General features: G+C 54.7%; 1 protein-coding gene across 3 annotated transcripts in view; it reads left to right on the top strand.

Annotated features, from left to right (window-relative positions):
- The first annotated feature begins 8 nt into the window (after positions 1-8).
- The window catches only part of LYAR (Ly1 antibody reactive), a 25,238-nt gene continuing 13,594 nt past the window's right edge, over positions 9-11,652 (top strand). Inside the window, exons 1-3 of one of the 3 annotated variants that reach the window (XM_053217579.1) lie at positions 9-140; positions 9,510-9,679; positions 11,000-11,114. In XM_053217579.1, the coding sequence (XP_053073554.1) occupies positions 9,558-9,679; positions 11,000-11,114 (237 nt within the window). In that variant the 5' untranslated portion in view covers positions 9-140; positions 9,510-9,557. Of the gene's footprint in view, positions 141-1,523; positions 2,989-9,505; positions 9,680-10,999; positions 11,115-11,652 lie in introns of those variants that run through there. The other 2 variants (XM_053217581.1, XM_053217580.1) reach the window with 2 other exon arrangements.

Here is an 11,652-nt window from a genome sequence, read left to right as displayed (position 1 = left end):
CGCAAGCGCGCGGGGCGGCCCCGAAGCGGGTTCTGCCCCTGGAAGCTCTGGAGGGAGGCGGCTGCGGCGCCGGGCCGGCGGCTGCGTTTCCACGTGCTCTCCGCGGCCGGTTGAAACCGTTGGCGGGCTCGGGCTGAGAGGTGAGGGGCGGAGGCCCAGAGATCCGGCCCAGGAGGCTGGGGCTCAGCAGGGGAGGGGGCGGCGTGGCTGATGCCCGCGTTTCCACCATGAGAGCCCCTCCTTGGGCTTACCCTCGGAAGGAGGAGGCAGTCCATTCAGATCTCGTTCGTACTATGGAGTCGGGGATGGGGTCCTGGACTGAGGAAGACCGATTCTTCTCGGTTCTAAAACAGAAAGGTCCTCTGCCCCTGGGCAAACCAAGACGATGGGACACACGGGACTGGGCTTCTGCGTTGTTGCAGGTCGGGGACGGGGCTGTTATCTCCCCTGAGCCCTCTGGGGAGCTCTGTCCCTAAGGAGGAGGCCTTAGGGCATAGCGGTTGAGAGCACCGTCTTGGGGTCGCTGTAACTGCCTGGGAGTCCGGGTTTGCCGCTAACTGGATGTGTGACCTTCTGCAAGTTACCTAATCGTTTGGTGCCTCCGTTTCTTGGTCTGTCAAAAGGGAGTATTAGAGAACCAAACTTAGTACTGTCGCAAGGATCCCATGAGCACAAACATATTAACCACCTATGACAGGGCTTGGCACATGGTAGGTGACCAGTTAATGCCAGGATTTTCTGCAGCATCTACCTCTGGGGAGACAGGGGAATGAGGTGGGGTGTACTTGCAAGGCTGACTTTACTGCAGAGGGCTCACTTGGGACTTGTACCAGCACCCCCCCCCCCCCCAGTCCCCCAATGCCTAGCATGGTGCCTGACACGTGGTAGGCTTCCGTAGATGTTACCACAGCAGTGGAGTGGTGCTGGCGATGTGTGTGGGGAGGTAAGAGACATGGTTCCACTTCTCCCAGCCTCAGTTTGCTCATCTGTTAAGTGGAGATAGGTGTACTTGCCTCCTAGAGTGAATCATGGAGACGCTCATCAGCCCACGTTCAGGGGGGTCTCCGCAAGATGGTAGTGTGTGCTCCCCTAGCCTTCCTTTGCACCTTACCCTGGTTTTTTGGAATTCTCCTAGAAGGGGCTCCTGGCACCTTGTTCCACAGATTGAAGGACTTGAAGTTCAGAGGGGACAGTGACTTGTTTGAAGTCACAGGGCTCACGGGGAACTGTGCTGTGGTTGCCCCCGGGTGGGCTGTGCCCAGTGGTGATGGGGTTTAGGTCTGTGAGAGAATGCTTTAAGAATAGTGAATGTAGTTTTTGTAAAAATAAACAATATAAAAATGTAGAGGGAGGAAGGTTTAAAAGACTCCAAATCCCAATTCCAGAACTAAATGTGAGGTCATTGTATCAGGGAACAGGGTGGTAGACTAGGCACCCATGGGGTGGGGAGCCAGAGGAGATGAGCGAACTTACGAAGATAGATGGGTGGGTTGAGGGTCATGTTTAAAGAGATGTGGGTTTAGGAGGGGACTGGGTGTAATAGCATTGGTGGGCAAATCAGTAGGTCACAGCAAATACCCAAATTACCATTGGGTAAGGACGAATCTTTCCTATCTTATTTTTCACACAATGCTCCAAGGTAGATATTAGACCCATTTTATAGATGAACAGAATCTAGGAAGTTAGGAAACCTGAGGTCACTTTTCAGTGAGTTCATTTTTCTGAACGAGCTCAGGCTCCAGTTCATCTCTCTGGCCCTGACTCTACCAAACATTCAACAGAACGTGGCCACCATCCTGATAAGGGAGCTGAGGTGCCCCAAGTCCCTCACAAGTCCGCGTGCCCTTGTTGTCGCTGCCTGCTACTCCTCCGGTCCGCATCCGTTTCCAGCACCTGACATCCTCAGCTGTGACCCCAGTGGTAACCTTGCCCAGTGTGTGAGGATCTGGGAGTCCTTATGGTGCAGGATGGAAGGTCATTTGTGGAGCCTTTGATTTTTTTTTCTTTCTTTTTGGATGAGGGTCTCAAGGTCCCATGTGCCCAGTAACAGCCAAGCAAATGGCCAAAGACGCTGACAAGTCCGACAGGCCGGGCAGAAGCTTTGGGCTTGTCTCGGGCTACCTCTGCCGCCTCCCGTGTCTCTGGCCTGATCACTTAGCCTCTCTGAGCCTCAGTTTTCGGTCACAGATGTTGGGGTGGTGGTACGATCAGACCTGTTCTGGAGGTGTTGGGTACAGTTGTGGCTGTAAATGTGAAATGATCATATTCTGTAATTTGTCATCTTTCTCTTGGGTTCTGGCATGTGCTGAGAGCTCAGTAAATTGACCAGAGAGAGGAACAGAAAGCCAGAAGCACACCCAGGGCCCTGCCCCCTTGGGGAAGGCACCCAGGTATATGCACATGCTGACGCATACTTGGCATTGACCACAGGTCTGCTGAAATGAATTACAGTGACTTACCTGGGGTGAGAACCTGAGAACGCTCGCAACCAGTCCGGGAACACTGCCTTCTCTTCGTGTGTCCACATTTCTAGAAGGAAGAGCACCGAGAATCTCTGTACTGGGACCTGGCCTTGGGCATAGTGCGCAGGAGAGCCAGACAGGGAAAAAGGGACTCTTATTTAGGTCCGGCCCCCATGAAGCAAGCCATCTCTTCACACTTGGGGCTAAACATTGAAATACATAATAACCGAGCCCTGCGGATAAGGTGTCCTAACCGTCTTAATGCAGCTTGTCTGGCTTTCCAAATTTCCAAAGTATAAATGTTACAAATTTAGCAAAAACGCCATTTGAAAGTTGACTTAAACTTCTTTCACATTTATTTAGTTTTGTGAAGTTTGAAAGTAATTTTTTGTCTTCGGCGGTGATTGCTGTCTTCAGTTAGAGGGCCGGAATTTTCAGAAGGCCTCTTTTTGTAAGTTCGTGGCACTTAACTGCTGCTGAGATTGTTAAGCGCAGGCAGACTTGGGACACCCTGGCTGCCATGCAGGTAGGATGGTTTGGAAATTGCTGTTCTTTGCAGCCCCCCCCCCCCCCCCCCCCCCGTACGGACCCACCCAAGTGTTTACGCACACAGGAAAGGTGTTCAGATGTGAAGCATCATCAAGGTGATCCTTGGCTAGCGCCGGGGTGTCCTCAGGGCTCTACGTAAGGGAGGGATAAGCTCCTTACAAACCTTATCTCATTAACAAGCGGGTGACCGCACGGGCCCCATTGCAGATCCAGTGTAAAAATGCAGCGATGGTTCTAGAAATCCTGAGGCGCTGAGAGACTGGGTTCTATTCTGCTTTTTTTTAAAACAATAACAAATTTTAAAATGTGGACCTTTGCCACCAAAGACCAAATGAAAACGGTTGACGGGGTAATTTTCCAATGGACACGTGAGCAAATTCTAATCCTCTCCTGAACTGATGTTTACACCGTGTGTGGCTAATCCCCAGAGGGAGGACACGTTTTGCACAGATATTCCTGGCGTCTTTTTGGTCAACATCACTGGCTTCTTTCAGTGGATACCTTTTGTTTCCAGCTGTCCTTCCCAGGCCTTTAATTCCTGACCTTCAGACTGAGTCTCCCAGTTGGGTCTCAAAGCTGGTTGAAACCTTCTCTCGTCCCCTCTTCCCCCCGGATCGAGAAACAGAACAGACCTCTTCGCTCAGTCAGAAAGGTCTAGGCCACAGGTTTAGTTTGAGGTGGTATTTTTCATAGTTGGATCTCATAATGAAAGTATTTTTAAAATTTTGGGCAGATAATTTGGTTTAACAGAGCTGCTTGTTTGTTGCGGGTACAATGGCCGCCCATTTCTTGGTGACTAACTAAGGATTCACTCTTGTTCTTACACAAAGGTGCCCCCACAGACTGTTGAGTAATCTGTTGGTTCTGGTTCTAGCCTTTGTTCTCCCTTGGGAGGCAGGGCGGCCCATCACTTGTCCGGCATTGTTTGAGCAGAGCCATCTGCTGTGTGTAGAATGCCGGGCTTGGAGGGAGCTGGCTCGTGGTTCACGTGACGTCAGCTCCCCAGGACTGGTGACTGGTTGACGGATGAGAAGATGGTCATGATTGCTGCATGTCCCAGAACCACCACCACGTTTCCTCTGGACTCAGTGCTAGGCTGTGGCTGACCACGTGCCCTCCCTTGCCAAGCTACACTGATGGCAAGCTGAGGAGGGGGACGCGGAGTGGGGACCTGTGTGTGTATGTAGCGTATCAGGCAAGGCTGATGTCCGACGGTGCCCACGGGGCAAGAGGCTTCCACGAGAGACGGCTGGGCCTTCGTAAACCCCGGGTGCAGCCAGGATGTACATTTCCATTCAAGGCCGGATGGAATGGAATTACCCTGCACCTTCCTTATGTGTGACCTCTCTGGCAGTGACCCAGAACATGGGAGTGGAGGGGAGAGAGTGATTATGTGCATGGAAATTCTCTGGGAGTGCAAACTGCTCATCTGTGCTTAAGGATTTCTGTATGAGTCAAAGTGCACTGGTTTACTTGACCCTTACCTTCGCCTTTATAAGGAGGAGGAAAGTGCTGGGTCAAATAGTTGTCAGTATTTTTGCCATGCAACTTACTTATAACCTAAAATGACAACACTCTAAAACTCTAGTGGTTAAAAAATTATGTAGCCGTGGAAAGTTACTGTGACTCCTATTACTAGGGCTGTGGTAGTGGTGGGTGTGGGTGTCACTTACGCTCTACTGAGCCTCTCCTGGAAATTACATATAGTTTGGGTAATTTTGTATTGGGTCTGTCTTGAAGTATGCACAGGGGGATCACATGCGCGGGGGTACAAACGGGGGGGGGGATCTACAAGCCGTGTTATGGCACACACTGGGCAGAGTGAGCGGATCCCCGGGTATTTGAGTGGGGCTGTTGTTAATGTGGCTGTTGTAGGGGCCAGGCGGGGCACAGACGCGACTCAACCGAGTAGACATGCAGCCAAGACGAGCACGACACACAGACAGCACGAAGACGCAGGGCGAACGAGATAAGATTGGAGGAGCGTCAAGACCAAAGAAGACGCAGAATGACGAATAGGCGACACAGAAGACGAAAGGCGAACAGACAAGACATGATCCGGCAGTACAAGAAGAAAAAAGAAGCCGCAAGACTACGGCGCCAGACACAGAAGATGGGAGGCCAGCGGCCGACAGACAGACCGCGAACAGCAGACGACACGCGGAAGAAACGACGTAAGATCGGCGACGACTGCGACATGAGACTACGCAGACCGCCAGAACGGAGACGCACAAGACCGCAACGCACGGAGCAGCAGGCGCCGGAGCATGAGAGGAAGCCCAGAAGCAGACGAAGGAGGAAGCAAGACAGAAAGACAGCAACGACGAAGCAGCATGAGACGAACGGACGCCGGCGACGGGAACGAAGAAGCACAGACCGCAATAGCTGACGACGACGACGACAGGAGGTGCTCAGGAGCCGCAGGCGAACGGCGACAGGATGACAGCACATACCACGAAGAGTCGTACGAAGGTCGTAATCACGCCTTTGCAGCGAGGAAGCGGATAGCTAGAAGCCTTGGGACAGCGACAGTTGGACACGATGAGTGATGAATGAAGACCCTCCGTTCATTCAGTGCCGAGCAGCTGGGACCGCCTTAGGACGACTCAGACAGGCCCAGACAAGAAGCAGATTCGCAGGGAGAATGTTCGCCGTCTGGTCCGGCGCGGCCTCCGCCTGCCGCCTCCTCCGCCGCGGCCTGCTCCGCCGCCGGGGTCGCCGCACCGCACGGCGGTAGTCGTCCCGCCGCCCCGCCGCTGCTCGTCTATGCGCACCGCCGCCTGCTTCGGCGCCGCCGCCTGCTCGTCCGGCGGCCGCCGCCTGCTGCTCCGGTGCGCCTGGTGAAGGTGCTCGGCCGAGGCGCCGACCGCCTCGCGCCGGCTGTGCCTCGACGCTCGGCCGTCGCCGGCCGCCGCCGTCGCCTGCGCGGCCGGCGGACTCCGCCGCCTGCTCACGTCGGCCGACTTGTGCGGCTCAAGCTCGCCGGCACTCGTCCGGCGCCGTTGTCGCGGAGCCGTCCGCCGCCTCGTCGCTCGCTCCGCCTCCTGCTGGCGCCGGCGACCGTCTCGGAGCTCCGCCGCCCGACCGGCGCACGCCGCCGCCGACCGGCGCCGGCTCGGCGTTCGGCGTCGGCGTGCCGCCGCCGCGCCCGTCAGGCGCCTCGTCCTCGTTGTCGTGCGCCGCAGTGTGGCGCGGCGGACGCCGGCGCCGCCGCCTCGCTCGTCCGCCGCCGGCCGCCGTCGTCCGCCGGCGCCGTCGGCGCCGGCGCCTCCGGCGCGTCCTGAGTTAGCCGGCTCCTCAGTACGTCTCTGCACGGCGGCGCCGCCGGTCGCCCTGGCGCTGCTGCCTGCTCGGCCGAAGCTCCTTGGCGCTTGCTCCGCCGATCCGTCCGCCGCCGGCTGCGCGTCGGCCGCCAGCTTCCGCCGCCTTCCGGCGTCGCCGCCGCCGGCGTCGTTGACGTGGCTGCACGTTGCCGTCGGCGTCCGCACGCCGGTCCTCCGCCGTCGCCGCCTCCGCCTCCTCCGCCGCTCCGCCTCCTCAGTCTTCGCTCTTCCGCCGCCGCCGCCGCCGCCGCCTCGTCCGCCGCCCCGCCTTCTCCACCGCCGTCCGTTTCCTCCGCCGCCTCGCCTCCTCCTCCGTCTCCGTCTCCGCCTGCTCCGCCGCCGCCGGCTCCGCCTACTCCTCCTTCGCCTCCGTCACCGTCTCTCTTCACGTCCGCCGCCGCCTCCGCCGTCTCCTCCGCCGCCGGCTCGCCTCCGCCGCAGGCGTCTCCGTCCGGCCGTCTCCGCCGCCGCCGCCGCTCTCCGCCGCTACGCCGTCTCCGTCTCCGGCCGTCTCCGTCTCCTTCGCTTCCGCCTCCTCCGCCTCCGCCCGCCGTCTCCGCCGTCGCCTTCTCCTCGCCCCATCCGCCTCCGGCGCCGCCGCCTCCTCCTCCCTCCTTCTCCTCCTCCTCCCTCCTCCAGCCGTCTCCTCCTCCTCTTCTCCTCCTCCTCTTCCTCCTCCTCCTCCTTCTCCTCCTCCGCCTTCCCTCCTCCCCCTCCGTCCTCCTCCTCCTTCTCCTCCCTCCGCATTCTTACTCTTCCTCCTCCTCCTCCTCTCCTACCTCTTCCTCCTCCAGCCACCGCCGCCCCGCCTCCTCCTCTTCCTCCTCCGCCTCCTTCGCCGCCGTCTCCTTCGCCACTCTGCCGCCCGCCTCCTCCGCCGTCTCCTCCGCCGCCTCCTCCTCTTCGTTCCTCCTCCTCAGTCTGTCTCTTCCGCCTCCGCCTCCTCCTCGCACCTCTTCCTCCTTCCTCCGTCCTCTTCTCCTCCTTCTCCTTCTCCGTTCTCTTCCTCCTCTCCTCCTCCTACTCCTCACTCCTCCCGCCTCCTCCTTCGCCTCCTCCGCATTCTTCTCTTCCCTCCTCCTCCTCCTCCTCCTCCTCTTCCTCCTCCTCCTCCTTCTCCTCCTCCTCCTCCTCCTCCTCCTCCTCCTCCTCCTCCTCCTTCTCCTTCTCCTCCTTCTCCTCCTCCTCCTTCTCCTCCTCCTCCTCCTTCTCCTCCTCCTCCTCCTTCTCCTCCTTCTCCTTCTCCTTCTCTTCCTCCTCCTCCTCCTCCTTCTCCTCCTCCTCCTCCTCCTCCTTCTCCTCCTCCTCCTCCTTCTCCTCCTTCTCCTTCTCCTTCTCCTCCTCCTCCTCCTTCTCCTCCTCCTCCTCCTCCTCCTTCTCCTCCTCCTCCTCCTCCTCCTTCTCCTCCTCCTCCTTCTCCTCCTCCTCTTCCTCCTCCTCCTCCTTCTCCTCCTCCTCCTTCTCCTCCTCCCCCTCCTCCTCCTCCTCCTTCTCCTCCTCCTCATTCTTCTCTTCCTCCTCCTCCTCCTCCTCCTCCTCTTCCTCCTCCTCCTCCTTCTCCTCCTCCTCCTTCTCCTCCTCCCCCTCCTCCTCCTCCTCCTTCTCCTCCTCCTCATTCTTCTCTTCCTCCTCCTCCTCCTCCTCCTCCTCTTCCTCCTCCTCCTCCTTCTCCTCCTCCTCCTTCTCCTCCTCCTCCTCCTCCTCCTCCTCCTTCTCCTTCTCCTCCTTCTCCTCCTCCTCCTTCTCCTCCTCCTCCTCCTCCTCCTCCTCCTCCTTCTCCTTCTCCTCCTTCTCCTCCTCCTCCTTCTCCTCCTCCTCCTCCTTCTCCTCCTTCTCCTTCTCCTTCTCTTCCTCCTCCTCCTCCTTCTCCTCCTCCTCCTTCTCCTCCTCCTCCTCCTCCTCCTCCTCCTTCTCCTTCTCCTCCTTCTCCTCCTCCTCCTTCTCCTTCTCCTCCTCCTCCTCCTCTTCCTCCTCCTCCTCCTTCTCCTCCTCCTCCTCCTTCTCCTCCTTCTCCTTCTCCTTCTCTTCCTCCTCCTCCTCCTCCTTCTCCTCCTCCTCCTCCTCCTCCTCCTCATTCTTTTCCTCTTCCTCCTCCTTCTCCTCCTCCTTTTCCTCCTTCTCCTCCTTCTCTTCCTCCTCCTCCTCCTCCTCCTGCTCCTCCTCCTCCTCCTCCTGCTCCTCCTCCTCCTCCTCCTGCTCCTCTTTTTCCTTCTCCTTTTTCTTCTTTTTAATCTTTACTTCTTTATTTTTGAGAGAGACAGCACAAATGAGGGGGGGGCAGAGAGAGAGAAGGAAACACAGAATCCGAAGGAGGCTCCAGACTCTGAGCTGTCAGTGCAGAGCCCAGTGCAGGGCTCAAACCCATGAACTGTGACATCATGACAGGAGTCAAAGTCGGATGCTTAACCCACTGAGGCACCCAGGCGCCCCTGTGGTTCCACTTGTTTATTGATCCAACAAGAAGTCACGTGAAAGAGCCCCCTCCCTCCCCTACTCCCTGTCCACTAAGACTGAGGGGCACATCCTCATACTTGAACATCTGGATACATAGTAATGCTTATATGAATGTTTCCTGTGCTCTCAGAAATTTTTAGACCCCTTCTCCATTTTCTAAACCTTCCTGAATTCCCTCCTATGTTTTTGTTGTGTTTGGTGATCTGGAATAATTTCCAGTTCATGCCTAACAGCACAGGGATGGAGGGCAAGCCAGCTTAACATTATTAGGAACGGTAAGACATTTTAAGATGTTTTGCTTAATGCCCCCAAAACTCTTCCTCCCTGGAGCCAGCCTTCCAAATTTAAATCCTCATCCGTTACTGTGTGACCTTAGGCAAGTTACTTCATCTCTCTGTGTTTCCATACCCGGTGTAAACTGTACACAATAATAGGCCTTCCCTCCTGGGGTTGCTACGAGGAGTAAATAAATTACTATGTGTACAGCTCTCAGAACCGGCCTGGCACACAGTGAGGTAACTGGGCTTAACAGATGACTGTTAATTACGACTTGACTTAGAGTTGTATGTGGATCGCTCATCGACGTAGATTCTGTTCTTTGTAGCTATTTTCACGTGAAACTATGGTTGAAACGTGAGCGGTAGGATTGTTTATTGGGAATAAATGCTTCAGATTACAATGATAATTATTTTTCCTTTCTTTTCATATTCTCTTCGGACAGGGTTCTAAACCTAACTTGGATCGAGAATACTTAACCATTTAGCTAAAAATGGTATTTTTTACATGCAATGCATGTGGCGAATCTGTGAAGAAAGTGCAAGTAGAAAAGCACGTGGCCGTTTGCCGAAACTGTGAGTGCCTGTCTTGTATTGACTGCGGTAAAGATTTCTGGTAAGTTCTACCTAATTCATGTAGATCGTAGTAAAGACCCAGACCAGTCTGGGAAGCCCTGGGCCCCATGAGGCCTTAAAAAAAAAAAATGGAGGCACATTTGAGCAAAGAAATTAAGAAAACAATTAAAAGTGCTCTGCAGCCTATTTGCTCTCCAAGGACGACCCGAAGAGAAGACAGAGGGAGGGGTGAGGGTGTGGGGAGCATGTGGTCCGTCGGTGGCACTCAGCGTTACAAGACCCTGAGAGGTGACCACCCAGAGTAAGGCTACAGGGGCAAGGTGGGCTGGCCACATCGAAAGGCTGGATTAATGAACCAGAAACTGGTGGGGGGGCAGGGAGGAGAGACGGGGTCCCCCCGCACAAGCTCGCAGGTGATGGTAGGAATGAGCCCCTGGCCCCCGGGTGCGTCTGGTACTTCCGCTGAGGGCTCTCTGGACAGGGGAGGACTTCGGGGGTGGGGGCAGGCCAGATTTTCACTTGCTTCTCTCCTCTTTGGGGTGGGTCATGGGTCATTGTTTGTAGGTGGCTCCCCTCAGTCCTCGGTTGCCTCCCCTCCACTTCCCAGGGTTTAGGTGCAAAGGTGGCTTTTGGTGCCTCTGCCTCAGTGTCCTGTGTGGTATTTGGATTGATATTTACTAACAGTCCATTTTAATTTCATTCTCGAGCAGTGATTTTTTTCAAAAATATTTTTTTTTTGAAAACTGCTAAAGTCTTTGTTCCTACCTAATCCTAGGGGGAAGCCTGACCTATAACACAGGGGAAAATCGTTTTTTTCTCATTGAGAGACTTTGCCCCCAGACTGGTCCCAAACATTTCCCCGAGGGTCCCGTGGGGCTTCCAAGTGATTGTAAGAGACAGAATCAAGTTTCTTTGTGTTCTGAGACTTGGCCGTCTAGAACTTTTTAGTGACAAGACAGCACCATTTTACTTCAGGTTTTAACTTCTTGTACAACTAATTACTGATTGCCTACTGTATAACCAGGAAATCATACAGACTTTGTTATTTAAAATAAAGCCGCCCTATTGCAGAGAATTATTTTCATTTCTTGTATTCTGCATATATTCACTTATGAGAAAAAAAAGAAGTACTGCCTGTCAATTTGGTTTAAGACGTTTGTATCTAAAATCGGGTGGAAGGTTTGGCTGTGGGCTCTACATGGAACAGTTCGGAAGACAGACAGTGCGCCTGCCCTGCCTGCCCTGCCCGGAGGTTATAAACAGTAAAACCACATGGAGGGCAGAGGGTAGGAGCAGCATGTGAGCAGGAACCTCCGCTTGGAGAGTCGGTCTGACTGTGGAACTTTGTATCGCTTTGAAGGGGTGACGACTACAAAAACCACGTGAAGTGCATCAGTGAAGAACAGAAGTATGGTGGCAAAGGTTACGAAGGTAAAACCCACAAAGGCGATATTAAGCAGCAGGCATGGATCCAGGTAAGGTCTTTCTAGTTCATCAGGTAGCTGCTTCTGACCTCTTCCACTTTCTTTGGAAGCCTGAGAATAAATCCACCCTATGTGCAGACAAGATGCACAAACATTGCGTCTTAGGACAGACGGAGGCGGAGCTACTGGGCCTTGACAAAGAGTTCTTTATCTCTCTGTGAATAGAGCTGCAGTGCGTTTGGTCTTTAATGCATACATTCCGCAGATTTCTTGCAAAAATGTTTTAGAATGCTCACTTTCCCTTGGCTACGAAACGGAACAGAAGCTTTCTAATCTTCATCTGCTTCCAGTGATCGTGCGGCTTTTTATCACTCAAACCGTGTTTTGCTCCGTCACATCTGCCAGTCGTCAGAATTGGGCAAAACAAAGTTGTTTTCATGAAGAAAAGGAATTTTCTACTTGAAGAAAATGGAAACATGCACAGTAAACATGGCGAGAGCAGCAAAGTCCCTAATTCACCGAGAGGTAGAGCTTCCGGGATGTTACTCGCCAGTCACAGAATAGTTAAGAGAAAGGATTCAGAACGGAA

The sequence above is a fragment of the Acinonyx jubatus genome, chromosome B1 (genome assembly GCF_027475565.1).
Source record: "Acinonyx jubatus isolate Ajub_Pintada_27869175 chromosome B1, VMU_Ajub_asm_v1.0, whole genome shotgun sequence".
Lineage (NCBI taxonomy): Eukaryota > Metazoa > Chordata > Mammalia > Carnivora > Felidae > Acinonyx > Acinonyx jubatus.
Note: the sequence above shows the minus strand (reverse complement) of the source record. Positions and strands in the feature narration are given on the sequence as shown.